This window comes from Carassius gibelio, chromosome A18, assembly GCF_023724105.1.
Source record: "Carassius gibelio isolate Cgi1373 ecotype wild population from Czech Republic chromosome A18, carGib1.2-hapl.c, whole genome shotgun sequence".
NCBI lineage: Eukaryota > Metazoa > Chordata > Actinopteri > Cypriniformes > Cyprinidae > Carassius > Carassius gibelio.
In genome coordinates, this window is record NC_068388.1 from 27,221,124 (window position 1) to 27,242,015 (window position 20,892).

Below are 20,892 nucleotides of genomic sequence, written 5' to 3' on the forward strand. Positions count from 1 at the left end.
AAATTTGATTCATTTCGGAAAACAAAACGAAGCAGAAGAATAATAATAATTAGGGATGCACCGAATCCAGATTTTTGGGGTTCGGCCGAATACCGAATCCACTGTTTTAAGATTCGGCTGAATCCGAAACCGAATACCGAATAAAACACTTTAATGAAGTAAACAATGTCCACAGCAATGTATTTTTCATGTTATTTTATTTTAACTGTAAAAAAAAAAAAAGAAAAAAAAAAAAAAAGAATAGGCAATATTATGAAAGGATGACAAGTGAGAAAAACTTTTTTGACAATTACCAAGCTTATACCCAAGTCGGTGATGCGCGGGTTGATCCAAAATGAGGGTGCCTGCGGTTGCCCACGGTTGTGAGTCATTCAAAAATATTTTTAATGATATTCGGGTCGCGGTCGGTCGGGTCCTAGTACTAGGCACAATCACTTGCATTACATGTGAACTAAACTCAGTGTATGCCTCACAGATTTGAGAAATATAGGCTATGTATTACAGAAAGCTTGAAATGTCTTCTTTTAAACGAAAATATTCAAACCAAAATAAACGGGCTACTCTTTGATGATCTTATCCATATAAAATGTGCATTTCTCTCTGTCATTCATGGCGAGTCTGCATCGTCAACTTCATCTTTGCAGCAACACAGAAAACAGCAGTTTATTACTAAACAATTAAATGACTCCTTGCATATTTTTGCATATTTTTGAAGGCCATTCTGGGTTGAGCGAGACCCCACGGAATGAGCGAGCGGATCGGGATATTCAGAAATGCGCTCTCCGCTCACAAGCTCTGATCGGAAAAAACCTGAGCCTCAATGTCTGCTGACCTTGCAGAAACATACAAATAGACATAGCTAGACTTGACAAAAATTTTTTTGCCTGGTTAGTTTTGCCTACGTTCCTATGGCCCAATGACGCTACGATGAGCATTTACTGCTTTTTAAAAATGCGGGTCAGGAAGCGGGTCGGGTACAATATTTTATTTTGATTTTTTTTGTGGGCCAAGTTGCAGCCGGGTTAGTTGAAAACGTTGGTCGGGTGCGGGTTATTAATAGGCCTACATTGAACATTGAATTAAATCACCAAAACCTTTCAATAAAAGTGCAGCAACGCAAAGAAAAGTGTTTTTCTTTTCTTTTTAAAAATCAGAATATGTTTGGTGACTTAACTGATATTAATGTTATTGAACATTAACTCAATAAACATGGATAGTAAACGGTTTAGTTTTCGTTTATAACAGTAGGATAGGCTACGATTAGAACAGTAGCCAAATATTACGAAAAATATAACGGAAGATCACACACATCTCCTGCATCATAATTACATTAACGTAAAACCTCTAATCTTTCACATGAAGAGTTTCATTAAATTAAAAAAAAAAAAAAAAAAAAAAAAAAAAAAAAAAACACACAAGACGCTCTGCATTAACAGGTGACAGCCGGTTGCGAGTGTAGGAACGAATGTCCCCGCAGTACTGAAAAGTCTTTCACTGGGCACAGAGGTAGATTTTTGCCATTTTTTGTTTGTAAACAGTTTAGTTTAGAGCGAACTGTCGGGCCTTGTTCCTCCTCATAGAAACACCTTCACGCAATCAACGGCCGTGTGACGTCGACCAGCGTAGCGCAAGCCTTGGGTTCGGTTCGGTGAAAAAAAAACCGAAGCCCAACCGAAAGCCGAAACCGAACCCCGTCAAAAAGCCCAGTATTCGGCTGAGTCCTGGATTCGGTACATCCCTAATAATAATAATAATAATAATAATAATAATAATAATAAACAATGATCAAATAAAATTGTTTATTTGAAAATAACCAAAACAATCCATTTATGCCAAAAATTATTTTTAAAGTTGTGTCTGCTCAATTGTGCACAAAAGTCATTCATTTTTCACCAGTAAAATATGGAGTGCCACAAGGATCTGTCCTAGGTCCTCTGCTATTTTCAATATACATGTAGCCCCTTGGTAATGTTATTAGAAAATACGGGATTAGTTTCCACTGTTATGTTGATGATACTCAACTATATATCTCAACGAGACCAGATGAAACTTCTAAATTGTCTAAGCTAATAGAGCGTGTTAAAAATTTTAAGAGATTGGATTACAAATAATTTTCTCCAAGTAATTCAGATAAGATAGAGATGGTACTTTTTGGACCAAAAAAAAAAAGTACACAGAATCTCATAGATTACAGTTTGCAACTAGACGGATGTACTGTTACTTCCTCTACAGTCAAAAATTCTGGGTGTTATATTAGACCACAACTTGTCATTTGAAAACCATGTTACAAAAATAGCTTTTTGCATTAGGCTCCCAAACTCTGGAATAGCCTTCCTGATAATGTTCACGGTTCAGACACACTCTCTCTGTTTAACTCTAGATTAAAAACACAACTCTTTCGCCAAGCATTCAATGAGTTAAACTTGGGTTAAACTAATTTTACTTGCTTGGAACAGCAGCTACGCTAATTATGTCTTTATTTGTTTCTATGTTTTGCCACGGGATGTAACTAGCTCCAGTCTGGATCCAGAACACCTGAGAAAAGATGATGCCTTCCACCCAGAGGACCTCAGATGATGCTAACCCTGAAACAACAAATACTGCTACAAGTGTGATTGCATCATATAATTATTGCTATTAATTATGTTCATCGTCTGCCTGACTACATCTTGTATTAATTTTTCTGAAAATTCCTGTCATATGCACATAAACTGACATTCACCAAGTCACTACTGAATATTTTAGAAATTGAATTTTCTGTAAAGTTACTTTGCATACAAATAAACTTAAATTGAATAGTTTGGATTAACTAACCGAGTAGACAGATATGGATGTTTATTCATAACCATATACTGGAAATAAGTAAATATTGTTAGCTGATGCTAACGGTCTAGCTTGCTGGTGCTAAGTTGAGGTAATATTGAAATAAGTTCAAATATATTTATTCAATCCACCTACATATAGATTTCATCTGAGAGAAAACGAAAGCATTTGATGTTCAGAACATGGTAACTACAGTTATTATCAAAGTGGAAAGTGATGCCCTCAGGGGGCATTTGGCCAGGGGTGTTTTTACACCAAGGTTTGAGAAGGAAAAAATATCATTATGAAAAAAAAAATTTCCTTAAAATATTCTTCCTAACTTCAGGTCTTATTCGCATGTCATATATAACTGTGATTATTTCTTACTGGTAAAAATCAGATGGTCCATCACAGTGTAAGCTTCACAGTGAACATTACTCTCATTACTACGTAGTCCATATCAACAACAAAAATATATCTTGACTCCATATAGTGGTTATTTGTGAAATAAATCCCAGAAGAATGGCTCGCCATCAGTGAGGATTTGGCCTAGATGCTAATATCCAGCATGCCAGAGCTAATTGCAGAGATTATGAAGATAAAGTGTCAACACTGTAAATATTGACTCATTTATTTATTTATTTTTTGCAAATAAAAGCCTATAATTGTTTTTTAGTATACCATAAAAAAATTGAAGCAGCAAACTTTACAAAACAGAAAATCTCACTGCCAAAACTTTTGATGGAGTACCTTTTTATTTTTGTCAAGTCAAGTGACTTATTTATATAGTGCTTTAAACAAAATACATTGCGTCAAAGCAACTGAACAACATTCATTAGGAAAACAGTGTGTCAAAAATGCAAAATGACAGTTAAAGGCAGTTCATCACTGAATTCGGTGATGTTATCTCTGTTCAGTTTAAATAGTGTCGGTGCATTTATTTGCAATCAAGTCAATGATATCGGTGTAGATTTTGTGTGTGTTTTCATCTAAAGAAAGGAATTTGTATAAAATTTTGGGTGGAGTATCCCTTTAACCAATATTATTAGACATGAATAAATATTTATAAATATTATACACAAGTTTTAATATGAGGCTTCAGTGCTCAGCTAAACAATACAATTGAAGTTGGTAGTGCAGCTTATGACAATAATCAACACACTTTCTTCAAAAATTTACAGAATGTCAGTATAAACAGAATGGGTCACGTGTGGTCCGGAGCTCTCTAGTCACGTTGTGTGACCATAGAATCTGACTGGTGCAGAATATTATCCCCTTAAGAGCAGCCCAATTAAGTCTGTGTTAGACTATTCAAGTTTTCACACTTGTCAGAAAATCCTATATTTGAGCAGATTTTGTAATTAATTTTGTGCCATCTTGTTATCTGGTGTGGGATTTAGTCTGGCAGCATGAGAAAATGAGACAGTAGTTCTCATTTCACTGCCCATGACTTATTACAGATGAACCCACCCCCCGTGTGCTAATTTTGTCCTTAAAACTGCATGCTCTAAGTGTTTGAAAATGATCAGCGTAAACTAATTAATTAATGACAATACAAATTTTTGAAATATGATTGTAATGTTACAAAATGAACTCTACTTACGTGCTTGGCTCTCTGCACTTCCACTTGTTATCATGATGATCATAGATGAAGAGAACAGGCACAAAACACTCCATGTTGAATCTGCTGTTGTCCAACTAATGGGGACAAACAATGCAGTTTTACTGTGTAGCTCTATGTCATAGATGTGATGGGGCTGTAATATTCCTTATTTAAAATACCAATGTAATATGTAAATTACCATGATCATTGCAGCCTCACTGAAGTTTTCTGAGATTCTGGCAGCGACCTTCTCAGCCACCTGGTTAGGTCTGAAAAGTTGGAAAGATAACAACATTCCACATACACCACATACATATCATGCAAAGCACATGAAGAAGCTCAAATTTTACCTGGCTTCCCTTATACGCTCATTTGCTTGATAATAGCCAGCAATGACATACTTGTTCTCTTTGCACCATGTATCAATCTGAGGAAAGAAAGACATTAGATATTATAAGTGCACTAAAGTATTGGGCTCAACATGACTTTTTAATCGAAGATTCACAATATACTGATTACGGGTACAGTTCTCTTGCCCTGCTAAAAAGATCAAAAGTTTATGATGAACTATCTGATGGACATAGCTATGCTATGCTCCAGTAAAATTTAAAGGTGGGATCATGACAGTTTTGCCAGTTAACATGGTTGGGCCTCAGTTCCCCAACACAACATTTGATTGTGACAAGCTATTTGGTCTGAGCTAGTGAGCTAAAAGTTGCAGGCTGAAAAATCACACAAACCCTGAACAATGATAAATCATTAATCGTGTCTTTATCAAGACACTGGAATAATGAAACAAATCAAACCTCAAATCTGCACCAAAGTGAATTAGAAAAACTCTAACTTTACTAGTCACCCCTGCAAAATGTTATTTTTCAAATCTCTATTTTATAAGAACAAATTATGGTCAACAATGTTCCAAGAAAGATTAAATAATCGAACAAGCACGTACACTGAAATTGACATATGTTTGGAAGTTGACATATCAAAGCAACTTTGTTCATTTAGTTTATTCCTGCAAAATATGCTGGTCTATGAATTTGCTGGTGTTTTGAATATAATGGATCATATATGGATCTATATTTAGCATGCATTTTTCCCTGAACATACAATATGGGTGTCCAATACAGCATTGGGTCCCAAAGGCTTAACGCCTTTTAATAATTATACAATTATTCATTTAGACCAACCTGTAACCTGGTGTAATCGATCAGTGATGTCCAGTTTAGGAACAAATTGTTTCAAATTTAACTGGTTCTTCTTAGTGAACCGGTTGAACCAGCTCACCAAATCGGACTGAATCAGTTCGCGTCTACAGTAAGCATTAGTCCACGACTCCACAAATTACTTAAGTTATTCCCAGCTAACAATTTTGGTTCCCAGAACGTTCTGAGAATGGTAGTGTTTGGTTCCCTGTTGGTGAGCCAGTAAAGTTTTTGTAAATAGAACGTTCCCTTTAGGTTAGGGACTATTGTGGCAATGTTCCCAGAAAGGTCTAAGTAGGTTGTCTGTGTATAAGGATGTTTTATGTATATTAAGAGAACGTCCCCAGAAAGTTCTATGAAGGCTCCCAGAACGTTCTTCTAACCTCTTTACTCCGTAAATAATCAGTACTAAACCATGTCTCATTTTAATCAGAATCAGAATCAGAAAGAGCTTTATTACCAAGTATGCTTACGCATACAAGGAATTTGTTTTAGTGACATAAGCTTCCAGTACAGAGGGACAACAACACACAGACAAAAAAAAAAAAAAGAGAGAGATTTACAAATTGGCAAATAAATAAGTGTATAAACAATTGTGCTATAAATGATAATGGAATAGGATTGAGTGAGATGCAGGAATGTTCTAGGATGGAGGGTTAACAAATAAATATAAGGATATTGCACATTTATAAGCATAAGTAGGGAACATTTAACTGTTCATGAGGTAGATTGCCTGGGGGAAGAAACTGGTCTTGTGCCTTGCTGTTCTGGTATTTGCGGCTCTTTTTTGCCGGCCAGATGGCAAAAGTTCAAAGATGGGGTGACTTGGATGTGAGGGATCCAGAGTGATTTTCTGAGCCCTTTTCCTCACTCTGGATGTATACAGTTCTTGAAGGGTGGGCAGGGGAGCACCAATAATCCGTTCAGCAGTCCGAACACTTCTCTGTAGTCTTCTGATGTCTGTTTTTGTTGCTGAACCAAACCAGACAGTTATTGAAGTACAGAGGACAGACTCAATGACGGCTGAGTAGAACTGTTTCAGCAGCTCCTGTGGCAAGTTAAACTTCCTCAGCTGGCAAAGGAAATACAACCTTTGCTGGGCCTTTTTAACAGTGGAGTCAATGTGATTGTCCCACTTCAGGTCCTGAGAGATGGTGGTTCCCAGGAATCTGAATGACTCCACTGCAGTCACAGTGCTGTTCATGATGGTGAGTGGGGAAAGTGACAGCCAGCTGCTCAACCTCTTGTCTGTAGGGAGACTCATCACCGTCCTGGATGAGGCCGATGACTGTAGTGTCGTCTGCAAACTTTAGGAGCTTGACAGAGGGGTCTTTAGAGGTGCAGTCGTTGGTGTACAGGGAAAAAAGCAGAGGGGAGAGAACACATCCCTGAAGGGGCACCAATGTTGGTGGAGCTGCTGTTTGATGTGAATTTCCCCAGTCTCAATAACTGTTGCTTATCTGTCAGAAAGCTGGTGATCCACTGACAGATAGAGCTAGGAACAGAGAGCTGGGTCAGTTTGGTCTGAAGGGCTGTTGGGATGATGGTGTTGAATGCGGAACTAAAGTCCACAAATAAGATCCTCACATAAGTCCCTGTTTTGTCCAGATGTTGCAGGATGAAGTGCAATCACATGTTGATTGCATCATCCACGGACCTGTTTGCTCGGTAAGCAAACTGCAGGGGGTCCAGTGATGTCCTTCAGATAAGCCAGAACCAGTTTTTCAAACGACTTCATGACGACAGACGTAAGTGCCACAGGTCTGAAGTCGTTAAGTTCTGCTATCTTGGGTTTTTAAACAATGGTTTAATCATTAAAAATAACCAGAGAACATTTAACCATCAAAAGGAGCATTCAATGAGATTGAATTATCCACTCCTTATTATTCGTTTAATACCATGTATCATATAATAATGCAGATTTTATGCTTTTTTTTAGCACCAAATGACAATGACTAAATATTGGATTTTAAAAATGTGAATTTTATATTTTCAGACATTAAAAATGAAAAACATTGACTAAGTAGGATAAAATTTAATTCATTTCTTACCACTGAATTAACAATGATGTGCTTTTATCTTCTGGTCAGTAAAAAAAAAAACTCTCGGTTAATATGTTCTCTTTAATTAGACGTGTCAAATCTCTCTGAAATCACAATATTTACTATTGTAAATATTTCTTCAATAAAGAGAAAAATAAATGAAAGCTAGTCAATCAGTTAAATGAAATGACCGTTAATTTTTTAATGATGCGTGTGCACGGCTTATTTCAGGCATTAAATTCTGCAAAAATTGTTTATTTATAAATCCCGGAGTAATTAATTTACACTGCTGTGAAGAGAGAACTGAAGATGAACACGAGCAGAGCAGCATGTGTACAGCTAGCCGGATAATGAACGTATACGACCACCACTGGAGCAGTTCTCATTCTCGAGTCAAGAACAGGTTGCATTAGTTTTTGGATCACCAGTACATTGAACCAAGAACCGTTTCTTTCGCGTGCGTCCAAATTGAGAACCGATAAGCTGATGATACTGCGCATGCTTGATTCAGTGGGAAGCAACCAAACAGATTGCCTACATTGACTGACATAGCACATCTGAACCAAACTGGTTCTTTTGAACAACTGATTCTGTGTTAATGTTATGAGCGTGGGTAAACCAAAAACTTGAATAAATTACAATCTGGTGAAATGTAAGTTTAATTAATAAATAACAAAACAATATGGTGTTATTTCCCTGTCAAATGATGAAAGCGAGAAAGTACATTAATATAATGCGCGGGCACGAATCTCTCTGCTCGCACATGGAATATAATGTGCCCGAGCCCAAATCTCTTTCCTCGATCACGGAATATAATGTGCGGAGCGCGAATCTCCTGGCTTACGCACGGGAACTGGGCGTGTGCTCTCAGATACACATTGCTCTTGTAAGAATTTTCTCTGGGCTCACTCAGAGAGTATGCCTGCACTTAAAACGTGTTCAGTGCAATCGCGAATCTCTCCTCTTCACTTAAAGTAAGTGTGTATGTGCTTAGACTGTGTCCTTTGCATTCACGCATGGTCAAGTACTCTTCGATTTCTTTCTCTTTACTTTTGGCATAAACGCTGTCAAAACGGCAACAACCAATCAGAAATAGGCTTCAACGACTGACCAATGAAAACGCAACATCTTACATGGAATCTTATTGGTTGATATTAAACCGCACATGGAATAAGTTCACTGAAGTTCAATCAAGACGAGCCAAGATGGATCCACTGAATCTACGATCTAAGGTAACCAGTTTTATTTGTTTTGATGTTAAATGTCAAATGTATCTTAGAAATGTCTGGGAAGAAGGCGATTGGATTAGTTTTTTTTTTATATATATATATAGTACATTAAAGTACATTTGAAACCGTAGTGTACTACAAGTCATAACTGATTTTTTTTTTTTTCAAATACAGAGATAGTATATTAAAATAATCCAATCGCCCTTTGTGATCATTCAATGTAACCGGATCTTTTTGAACCAGTTCACCAAATCGAACTGAAGCAGAATGACACACAGAGCATCTGAACTGAACTGGTTATTTTGGTGATTGATTCTGAACTGATTCTGTGCTAATGTTATGAGCGCGGGTAAATCGAAGGCTTGAATCAAGGGCAATCATCGCCAATGACGCCATTACGTCGAGCGCAAAAGAACCGGTGAACCATTTTCTTCAACCAGTTTATTAAATTGAAGTGTCCAAAAGAACTACTGGTGATCCGAAAACCGATACAACCGGTTCTTGACTTGTGAAAGAGTCAATCTTCGTTCATTATCTGGCTCGGCTCGGCGTTCATCTTCAGTTCTCTCTTCACAGCTGTTCAGTCAGTGTACTGTTTGAGCAAATGAATTACTCCGGGATATTGGTTTGTTTTAACTCAGAGGGAGTGTCAGCCACATTAAAAAAGTTAACAGCTTAAGTCATTTGTGGATTAATGCGTATTGGAGATGCAAACCGTTTAAAATGATTCAGTTCGATTTGGGGAACTGGTTCAAAAAGATCCGGTTACATCGAATGATTTGTTCGCAAACCGGATAACACAAACTGGGGTGTATTCCAGAAAGCAGGGTTAACTTACCGTGAACTAAACACTGAACTCTCGGTTGATTAACCCCAAACCTTGTTTACTCAAGGTATGTGGTTCCAAAAATGCGTCCGGGAGTTAAGTTCATTCAACTCAGAGTATGTTCCTGGTTAAGACTCAAGACATTCTCAAAAGAGCAATGAATTGACGAGTCACTACACTGTAAAAAAGGATTTGAGACTTTAGCTTCCCCAACTCATTTTCCTAAGTCAGCTCAACTAAAATGTTGGGTAAACTTAAGATATTAAGTTCACCAGTGCCCAACTAATCCGTTCAATCACAGTAGTTCATGCAACAAAAATTTCTAAGTTGTACGAGTGGCAATGCATGGAAACCCCGCCCACCGGTCCGAGCCTTCATCGCAGAACAGGTCGCCATCTTTGAGTCAAGAGTTACAGAGGTAAGAGCAAACTTACGCCCAGCTTATATTTATGAAAAATGTTTGATAAATGAGGGTAAAGAGTAATATTACACGGGTTGTCCGTGTAATCCGTGCTACAGTGTTGTAAGGAGTGTAAAACATAGACAAAAATATATTTATAGTGATCACATATGTTAAGGTGTAAACTAGATAAATACAGGGTTGTCAGTGTAATCCTCTTGCCACTGTTTTTTTTTATAGAACCCTGCATGTGATGTGGACAAAAATAAATTTCTATTGAACATGAATTAGTTCCCTTGTGATGGTGAAATCGTGTCCATGATTAATAATTCTTTCACTGGACTTAGGCTATTAATTCGTTCCCTTGTTTTATTCAGCTGTGGCCATGATGTAATTTGTTATTGTTGTCTTATTTCTAAATCGAGTTAACAGTTTGCCCATCTTAAATGTTAAGCCTTTATTTGTGTCCAATTGATTTTGATATATTTTAGGCCTTAAATTTACAACGGACATTTATAGCCCCTGCAAGGAAACCCCAGGCGTCAGAACAGGTCGACATGTGCTACAGCTGACGAAGCCTTCATTTAGAATTAACATGTCTTAATTGAGGCAAGAGCAAACTTATGTCCAGCTTGTATTGATGGAAATGTTTGTTAAATTAGGGTTAACTAGAGAAATATCAAACAGGTTATCTGTGATCCTCGCGGCAGTGTTGCACGGAGTGTAAAACATGATATGTGGACAAAAATAAATTTATAGTGATCATGTATTTGTTTCTCATTTTATGACTTCGTTATTATTAGTTAAGATAATTCGTTAATTTGACTTTTTATTCGTTCCCTGTTTTATTTAACTGTGGTGCACGTTGTATTTCGTTAACATCTCTTTAATTAAAACGAGTTAACCGCTGTGGTGACATTGTAGTTTACCTCATTTTAATTAAAACTAATTAAACATTTAGTACAACATGGCAACAATTTACCTAAACAATTTTAACGTTAGAAGATGAATTAATGAGTCAATGATATTTTCCCTGCCATACTGTGCACATTATTGCCACGTGTCTTTAACATAACTCAACTTAGGAGTTTTATTTGTTCATTTGATTATATATTTTAGGTTATAGGCCTAAATTTACAACGGACATCCATCAGTAGGCCCTGCAAGGAAACCCCAGGCGTCAGAACAGGTCGATAAGCAGCCACAGCTGACGAAGTCTCCGTTTTGAATTAAGACGTCTTAATTGAGGTAAGAGCAAACTTATGTCCAGCTTGTATTGATAAATGTTTGTTAAATTAGGGTAAACTAGACAAATATCAAACAGGTTATCAGTGCATCCTCGGCGGCAGAATTTTTTTCAAGAGCTTCTCAGTGATTTTAGTCCCATCTGAATGTGCCATCTCAATAATAATTACGGATGATGTCATTAAAGATTACTGTGACTTTTACCTTCTGTAAAAACGTCTGGAAGAATTACCTAAGGTAACTTAATACTAATCCTTTGAATACCAGCTGTAAATATGTAAATATTCTGTAATTTCCTATTTAAAAGTAGTTTCCCCATTTTGTCACGTGCTTGAAGAATTTAGTTGTGTTCTAGGTGGTGGCATCAAAAGCTGTAATCAGGAGTGCAAACTCGTCAGCTTTGTGAAAATTGCCGTTTTGGATTCAAAATAGGTTTTTATTGTGATTTATTCCAGATCTGATGAGTTTTGGAAAAATGGTGACAGAAGTTGTCTGCGATCAGTAAATTTACCACAGTAGCACAAGTGCTATACCTTTTTGCACATGTGTGTGAGACCAAACCATTCAATTGTGTGTGAGCTTAATCAATAGTGCACTTACACTCTGCTCAATATTTGTCAAAGTGTTATCATAATTATGAGCATGCTTGGTTCTGGAGTCATTACAGTTTGTCTTTTTTTTTTTTTTTTTTTTTTGTGTGTGTGTCTTGAGACTTCAAACCAGAAGAGACGAGCAGCTGCTTTGCTTGGACTGCCATATTACTTAAAGGAGGATCCCAGCTTTTTCATCCGTGTCTGTGAGGTATGAGAGCTGACTTCATTATGACATGGAGATCAGACTAATCTGGCTGTTAAAAAGAGAGCTCACACAAACATTAAATTTTATTCACTGTTAAGTTGTTCTAAACCTGCTTGAAGTACTTTCTTTTGAAAAACATGAAGATATTTAGAAAAGTGTTGGTAATGAAACAGTGAGTGGTCACTGTTGAATTCCAAATATTATGGGGAACAGAAACTGTCTGGTTGCCAACATTCTTTAAAATCTCTTGTTTTATGTTTAACAAAAAGTAATGAATACAGATGTAAAACAACTTGAGGGTAATTAAATTCAGTGTTTCCCAATCACTGTCCTCGCACCCCCCACTCTGCATATTTTGTATGTCTCTCTTTAACACACCTGATTCAGATAACTAGCTCATTAGAAGTGAGCTATGTGCATGAACTGTGTTCCAATTGACTTAAGAAGTAGTACAGGAACATTTTTAGCAGAGACCGTGGCTGACATGCGCAAGTCAACAGATACAGGTTAATATTAACCAACTACAGAAACATGTCTGACAACAGTAGTGACAGAACAATACCCTTACAGTGGTTTCACACTACAGTGGCAAAGCTCAGCCCAGTGCTACTGGCATTGAGAGTAGGGTTGGGTGATCTAAAATCCGTTCCATTTTAGAACTGGTTACAAACTTCCAAGAACCGGGTATTCAATATTTTGTTTTCATAATAAATGTTATTGTAATATAAATTACTAAAATCTTGCTGACAAATCAAAACCTAAGATAGTGGCAAAGTTTAAAAATGTAAATTTAGTATTTTGTGTAATTTTTTTAACAAAATTGTTGATGTTGGCATTCTTATCACTGAAGAAGGTGGGAGCACCAGAGCGTTGCTAGAAAGGGAGATGGTGGATGTAGCGGTGGTTCTGGAGGAGAAGATTGTCAAACGTGACCTTGGAGATGTTGCTAATGCCTTTGCTTCTTTCCTGTCTTGACTTAGACTATCCCAAGAGACTGAAGTACACATTCGAATTGATACAAAAAGTGTTCATGGGCATCGACATTGGCAATTTTTCTGCAAAAGTTAATGGACTCCGTAACCGTTTGCTTCAAGACAACGCGTAGTGGCAAGTTGGCCTAGTTAATGTCAGTAATACAGTTTCAGTTGGTATCATTGATTTGTTAGTGAAACCAGTGTATACTGTTTGTATGATAAAAGCTGCATCACACCAGCATTTTGCATGGTTAAAGTTTAACATATTTGTTCTAAAATGCCATTGAGTTAAAGGGTTATTTCAACCAAAAATGAAAATTGTCATTAATGACTCACCCTCATGTCGTTCACAAACCGTAAGGCCTCCGTTCATCTTCGGAACACACTGCAGTGAACTCTCTCACAACAGACACGGAAGAGAAGACAATGCTGAATAAAGTCGTAGTTTTTGCTATTTTTGGACCAAAATGTATTTTTGATGCTTCAACAAATTCTAACTGACCCTCTGATGTCACATGGACTACTTTGATGATGTTTTTCTTACCTTTCTGGACATGGACAGTAGACCGTACACACAGCTTCAATGGAGGGACTGAGAGCTCTCGGACTAAATCTAAAATATCTTAAACTGTGTTCTGAAGATAAACGGAGGTCTTACGGGTTTGAAACAACATGAGGGTGAGTTATTAATTACATAATTTTCATTTTTGGGTGAAGTATCCCTTTAAGCTACCAAAACTTGTTGAATGTACAATGTTTTATAAAATTTTATTTTTTGTTTAGAAGTTTTTTAGACCGAAACGTTATGATATGGAAACTTATTTTCAATATACATTAAGAAAATTGTTAGGCACATTTCTTTTTTGTTACATACGTAGCTACAGTAAATATGAAATGTTAATGTTTGTTTTTATACCAAACAAACTAATACTAAATAGCATGCTGTCAACTTTGAAATAAAATGCATTGCATGTTTTTAAATGTCTGTTCTGTTTTTATGTGGAACTGTAGAAAATAGAAACTTGAGTTGTGTGGGCAAATTTCATAGTTCAGCCAGTTGAATGAACTTAACATTCCTAGTGAGATGAACTATTCTTGAAAAAGTAACCTGGCTGCCTTAAAAATGTAAGTTAATTCAACAAGCTGCTTAGTTTGGCCAATTTGTATTTAGTTTGCACAACTTGTACTTACAAGTTTATTCAACAAAATGCTTAGTTCCAACAACTTAACGTTTGTTGGTCTCACTACTTTTATGTTGTTTCAACTTGAATTTAAGTTAGCACAACTTTCTTGTCTAGTTGGGTTTACTAAAAACTTGTTGGTTATACAAAATATACAGTTGATACAGCTTCACCTTTGTTACCCCAAATATTAATTCTAGGTTTAGCCAATTTGTATGTAGTTTGCACAACTTATACTTACAAGTTTATTCAAAAAAATAATTAGTTGAAACAAATCAACGTTTGTTGGTCTCACTAACTTTATGTGGTTTCAACTTGAATTTAAGTTGCCAAAACTTTCTTGTCTAGTTGGGCTTACTAAAAACTTGTTGGTTATAATAAATATAAAGTTGATTCAGCTTCACCTATTTTACCCCAACTAATAATTCTAGGTTTAAGGAACTTGAATATATGTGTAAACAACAAATATTTTTTTGCTTATTGAACTTAAAATTTTAAGGCAGCCAGGTTACAAATTATTTTAAGTTGAATCAACTTTTTTTTTTTTTACAGTGTACAGAAACGGACGCTAAGAAAAAGCGTGCCAAACTGTTACTTTCTTCTTCTTTTGTTCATTAGTTGTTTACATGCTTAGTGCATATCGCCACCTAAGCAATGGCTGTGCAATCATTTTTTATTTTTTTTTTCCATTTAATCTTTAATCCTTGAGAATGTGAATTATATTGTTTGGTTTAATTCTAATTATACAAGTCATATCAGATATGTATTTTAATTTAGAATTTAGACATTATAGAAAATGTCACTCCATGTGTTAGATATAACATGTAGGGCTGTCACTTTTCTTCTGAAAATCGATTGCACAATCGATCAGACCACCAAAAAAAGTTTTAAAAATGAAAATAGGGAATCGATTTTAACCAAATAGGTACACTATTCATTTTGAAATAAGTAAACTTTCATTTTAAAATATAAATGTAACAAAACAAAACAAAAAGAAAATAAAGAATTCCGAAAGTGCAGTAGGCATTGCGAAAGCCAGACAGAAAATATGCGCCTATAAGACCCAGTGACGTCGCAAGCGACCTCTTACAGGAGATGCTGAGTTATGAAAAGGAGTCACCATTACCGGCTGACAGCGACCGGCTTTTGTGGTAAAACACTGGCAGTAATACTCCCACCTTGCGCAGCCTAATTGCCTTGAATTGCCTAAATCATAAATGTAGCCGGCTGAAGCAGTGATATTTTTTCATTTATGTTATGGCAGCAGTCCCCATTGCATATATTTTTTTTTCGAGAAAATTGCACTCCTGTTGCTGTTGTTATGCACGAAACTTCATGCCAATTAGAGCTGAAGATCTTTGCCCGAACCCGACGGGACTCGATGGATTCGGGCTTAATTTATATCATCTTACATGGGCTCGGGCTTGCGCTTTGTGAGGTAAACAAGCGGTCATGTGATGCGTTTCGATTAGCGCGAGCAAGATGTGAAATGGATGCTGAGTACGTGTTAACGGAGGCTTGCCTCTGGCGATTACGTTTTGGTGTCACCAGCATCTAAAGCAAAGTCTGAGGTGTGGAAAAGTTTTGACCATGTTTATAACGAGAATAATGAGTGAATAATGACGCATCATCAGTGAGAACAGGAACGCGCTGAAGACATCTACAGTGGATTCAATAATGTTCCTCCACAAAAACATGCAGGCTTAGCCTAATTTCTGTGAGTGAAGGTTTTTCAAATGATAACTAAATATTCATTGAGTCTTAAATGCATAATGTGGAGTATTTACGCTAATGTTGGCATTATTCTTTTATTAAATGTCAGCTGCTATTGGCGAAGCAAATACGGAGCCTTTATCTTAATTTCGGTTTTACCAAATACCCATCTCAATTAAAAATGTATCTTAATTTAAATTGTTAAAAAACACTTGTTTTTATTGGTGCGCTGGTCTATTTATAGGCTAAATGAGCCTATGTCTATAGAGTGCTGAGATGTTACGATGTTACAGAGGACTTATTTTTTTTCTTTATTCCAACTTCCAAGTGGCTTAGTCTACATTAGTTGTGAATAAAATATGTTAAAACATGTATAAATTACTCATTCTTGACACAAGAGCTGTGTGTGTGCGCACATTTGAATGTCGGGCTGTAAACGGGTTCGGGCTTTAAAAAAACTGTCAATCAAAATGTACCTGTCGGGATCGGGTCCTGTCGGGCCTAACTTTTAAGGCCCAATTACAGCTCTAATGCCAATAAATAAGAAATATTGCTGACTTGTGCGTTTCAAGCGCTCTCTTTACGTCCGTCTGTTATTTGCCGTTGAAAAAGGCAATTTTTTTTTTTTTTTTTAAGACATGGAAAATTTATTTTACAATCGATTCAATGAACACTTATGTCTTAAAAATCGAAAAGGCTTTTTTCACAAAAGTGACAGCCCTAATAACATGTAATAAATAAAACAAATATAATTTGAACATTACCTTGTCATAGTGTTTTATAGTATATACATACCTCTTAATACATAATTTATCGATAACTCATATATGTCAATAGAAGAAATAATCATATTAGAATAATATATTACCTTCTTACTTATTCGGTTGTTAAGTGATGAAGTAAGAAGCGCTGTTTCCGGGTCCAAGCCTCAACTCGCTTCACTTGAGAATACGAACTCAGCAGCCGTTTATGAGCACTGTTTATTCATGTTAATAATTTAAGCTAAACGCTTTCAAACTTACAGTATACACTACAGTCTCCGTGCCCACAGCGTCCCAAACACAAATCATTTTTATATATATTTTTTTATATTTATATTTTCATTGTCTGGCTATCTGGGACTTCGGTATGGAGTTAAATGTTACAATTATAAATTTTTCGCTAGTATTCTATAACATTGTGAGTTTATATTAGCACCTTTTGTTGTTTTCTCGTTGTAACTGATAGAGCGTTTGGACACGGAACCGCTGCTACGTGACGTCAGACTTAACAAGCGAATATTAGCGCTTCCTCAACATATACACACACACACACACACACATATACATACATATATATATACATATATACATATATATATTATAATAGGCTATATTACATATCGTAATATTATATAATGTTGTGCGCTATCTGTCCACTGAAGGCTCGCTGAAGTGAACTAACCCTGGAACATAACCTGCTCCGGAGAAGGTTAAATTCAGAGAGTGAGTTGCTATGACTACTAACATACCCTGAAAGTTACCTCCGTTTTTGGAAGTGAAATTTGAGGTTATCCGCTTACTTACTCTTAAACATACCCGGGTATGTCACATAACCTGCTTTCTGGAATACCCCGCTGCTTTGTTTTGAACTCTCACAACAGACACGAAAGAGAAGACAATGCTGAATAAAGTCGTAGTTTTTGCTATTTTTGGACCAAAATGTATTTTCGATGCTTCAAAAAATTCTAACTGACCCTCTGATGTCACATGGACTACTTTGATGATGATTTTTCTTACCTTTCTGGACATGGACAATAGACCTTACACACAGTTTCTATGGAGGGACTGAGAGCTCTCGGACGAAATCTAAAATATCTTAAACTGTGTTCAAAAGATGGACGGAGGTCTCACGGGTTTGGAACGACATGAGGGTGAGTTATTAATGACATAATTTAGATTTTTGGGTGAACTATCCCTATAAGTCTTTATGCCAGTGAAGTGGACAACAGCTGTGTGATTTTGACTGACCCAATGAGACATTGGTGGGTGGAATGAGTGTAAATAAAGAAAATTGCGATACTGATGTGGATTTATGTGGTCATATTGTTGACTCAAATATTTTAATAAATACATTACTCCTATTCAAAATGTTTTTTTTTCTTACTTATTGTTTACTCAGACGCTGCCTTGTCAACAATGTAAAATAATTTAAATATGATATATAAACCTATTTTTTTATAAATAAATCTATTGCTATTTATTTATACTTTTAATGTACCATATACATCCAGTCAAAACTACACATCCTGTCGTCTGCGTCAGTGGCACAACAGCGACTTTGGTTAGATGCAGTTGATCCGAGTTCGAATCCATTTTTAAGCCAACTTCATTCATCTTATTTTCCCCATCATATAGCGGATCCAAAATGCATTCATTTTTAAATAAAATTAATAAAACATTAACGGGAGATACGAAAATAAAGCACCAAAACAGCTATTTGATAAGTATTTGGGTAGAGAGGAGTAATTAATTGTCCTATGAGGCAGCATTCATTTGATAACTTTAATAAATATTTTCATTTTAATAACACAAATTTTGTCGTATGCATTAAAACAGGTATTGAGTAAACCACAGCGTAATAATAGCATCAAAATGTTTTAAGAACATTAAGAATGTACAAGCGTCTTTTCTTTACAGCTTTGCAGTGACTTTTGACGAATCTGCTGGAATGGGACGTAAATTAGCTCACATGCACATCCCCAGTTAAGACGATCCCCGATTGATCGATTTCCCGACTGAAAAGGAACGACTACTAATAATTATCTATATCACTTTTCCAGACCAGGAAAATATGATTTCTTCCCGGTTATATGTGAACGTGGTAGCCCAAAATCTATCTCCACAACTAAAATGATATGACAAAAGAATCGTCTTACCAATGTGAGTGCCACCTCCAGCATGGGGGCTAACGCCAAAGCCCCATGGAACAGAGGTACACAATCCACGCACAACACGGAGTCTCTAGGGCTGTCCTTCTTTTTGTGTTTCTCAGCCACCAGCAGCCCGTTTACGGCGCAGTGAGGGTATTTAGCTGCATGTAGCAGCATCTTACAGTACGCTTGAGTGGTCAGTTTTAAGGACATGTTTACAGATCTTACTGTGATGAAACCCCCTATTCCGCGACAGATTCTCTTGATGTCGTGATATTTGGGAATAAATCACTGTCTCAAAACTGACACTTGATTAGTCTAAATCGAACACGTTATTCGCTCATTATTACGCGTCAACCTTCACCTCCATTCTGGATCTAACCTAACGTGCACTTCTTCTTCTTCTTCTTCTTCTTCTTCTTCTTCTCTCGATGGCAGTTTTTTTGGCAGTTGGCAAACCAGCTTTTGGTGCTTATTCCGCCACCTACTGGGATGGAGTGTGAGGCGATGATATCAAGGGAAAGGCTAATGAAAAAAAAATATATACTTTACCTATATTTTATTACATACATTTATTCTTTTCAAATAATTAAAAAGAGATGTATAACCTTTATGACAACAGTTTAACATATTATGTCATAGAATTAATGCCAGCCATTTTTAATTCCTCTTTTAGCTGTATTCTTTCCTTACATATTCCCTACAGTTAATCAGCACATGTTATAGTTTTTGGAAGTCCACAATGATAACATTGACCAATTTCATGTCTTCCTATCATCTGGAGTGATTTATTAAGAGCAGAGTGTCCACTTCTCAATCTAGATATAACTATCATTATTCTGTATAAGCAGTTCTGACATGGCCTACTTGTTTATATATTTTTTTTTTTACTTTTATTTCCTTTATTTACCTTTATCCCATCTCTCTTGCCATATCTTTCTGAAAGCCATTTTTATTAAACATTCAATTTCTGATTTACTCAAGGGTACATGAATGTCAATCTGTGTGCTTAAAGGGTTAGTTCACCCAATAATAAAAATTATGTAATTAATAACTCACCCTCATGTCGTTCCAAATCAGTGAGACCTCAGTTTATCTTCGGAACACAGTTTAAGATACTTTAGATTTAGTCCGAGAGCTCTCAGTCCCTCCATTGAAACTGTATGTACGGTCTACTGTCCATGTCCAGAAAGGTAAGAAAAACATCAAAGTAGTCCATGTGACATCAGAGGGTCAGTTAGAATTTTTTGAAGCATCGAAAATACGTTTTGTTCCAAAAATAGCAAAAACTACGACTTAATTCAGCATTGTCTTCTCTTCCCTGTCTGTTGTGAGAAAGTTCAAAACAAAGCAGTTTGTGATATCCGGTTCGCGAATGATTCATTCGATGTAACCGGATATTTTGAAATAGTTCACCAAATTGAACTGAATCATTTTAATCTGTTTGCGTCTCCAAATACGCATTAATCCACAAATGACTTAAGCTGTTAACTTTTATAATGTGGCTGACACTCCCTCGGAGTTCAAACAAACCAATATCCCAGAGTAATTCATTTACTCAAACAGTACACTGAATGAACTGCTATGAAGAGACAACTGAAGATGAACACCGAGCCGAGCCAGATAATGAACAAAACATTGACTCGTTCTCGATATAATGTAATATAATGCATAATGTAACATAGAAGGTAATGGAGCCCTTTATACATTGTCGTGTATCTTTAGAAATAAATAATGGACAAATGGAGTCTTTAAACGCCTCGGATGTAAAGTTATTCGCTGTCAAAGTGACGCCAAAATGAATGCTAACGCAAGTGAAGTTCTGCTACAAGATGGCGGCACGCGGCCGACTTCAACTTCCGGTCGACTTCCTTCCCGCCTGGTGGAGACAAACGGCAGTGGAATAAGCTTGAGAAAGAAAAATAAAAATGCAGAAGATAAAACTAATCCAAAGTGTGGGAGA

At 36.4% G+C, this 20,892-nt stretch overlaps 1 protein-coding gene across 1 annotated transcript in view; it reads right to left on the reverse strand.

The window, feature by feature from the left end:
• The window catches only part of emc8 (ER membrane protein complex subunit 8), a 31,816-nt gene extending 12,459 nt beyond the window's left edge, over positions 1–19,357 (reverse strand). Inside the window, exons 1-4 of the mRNA XM_052531786.1 lie at positions 18,936–19,357; positions 4,756–4,832; positions 4,605–4,674; positions 4,406–4,500 (exon numbers count right to left, since the gene is read on the reverse strand). Coding sequence (XP_052387746.1) covers positions 4,406–4,500; positions 4,605–4,674; positions 4,756–4,832; positions 18,936–19,142 — 449 coding nt within the window. The 5' untranslated portion in view covers positions 19,143–19,357. The remainder of the gene's footprint in view (positions 1–4,405; positions 4,501–4,604; positions 4,675–4,755; positions 4,833–18,935) is intronic.
• Between the last annotated feature and the right edge of the window lie 1,535 nt (positions 19,358–20,892).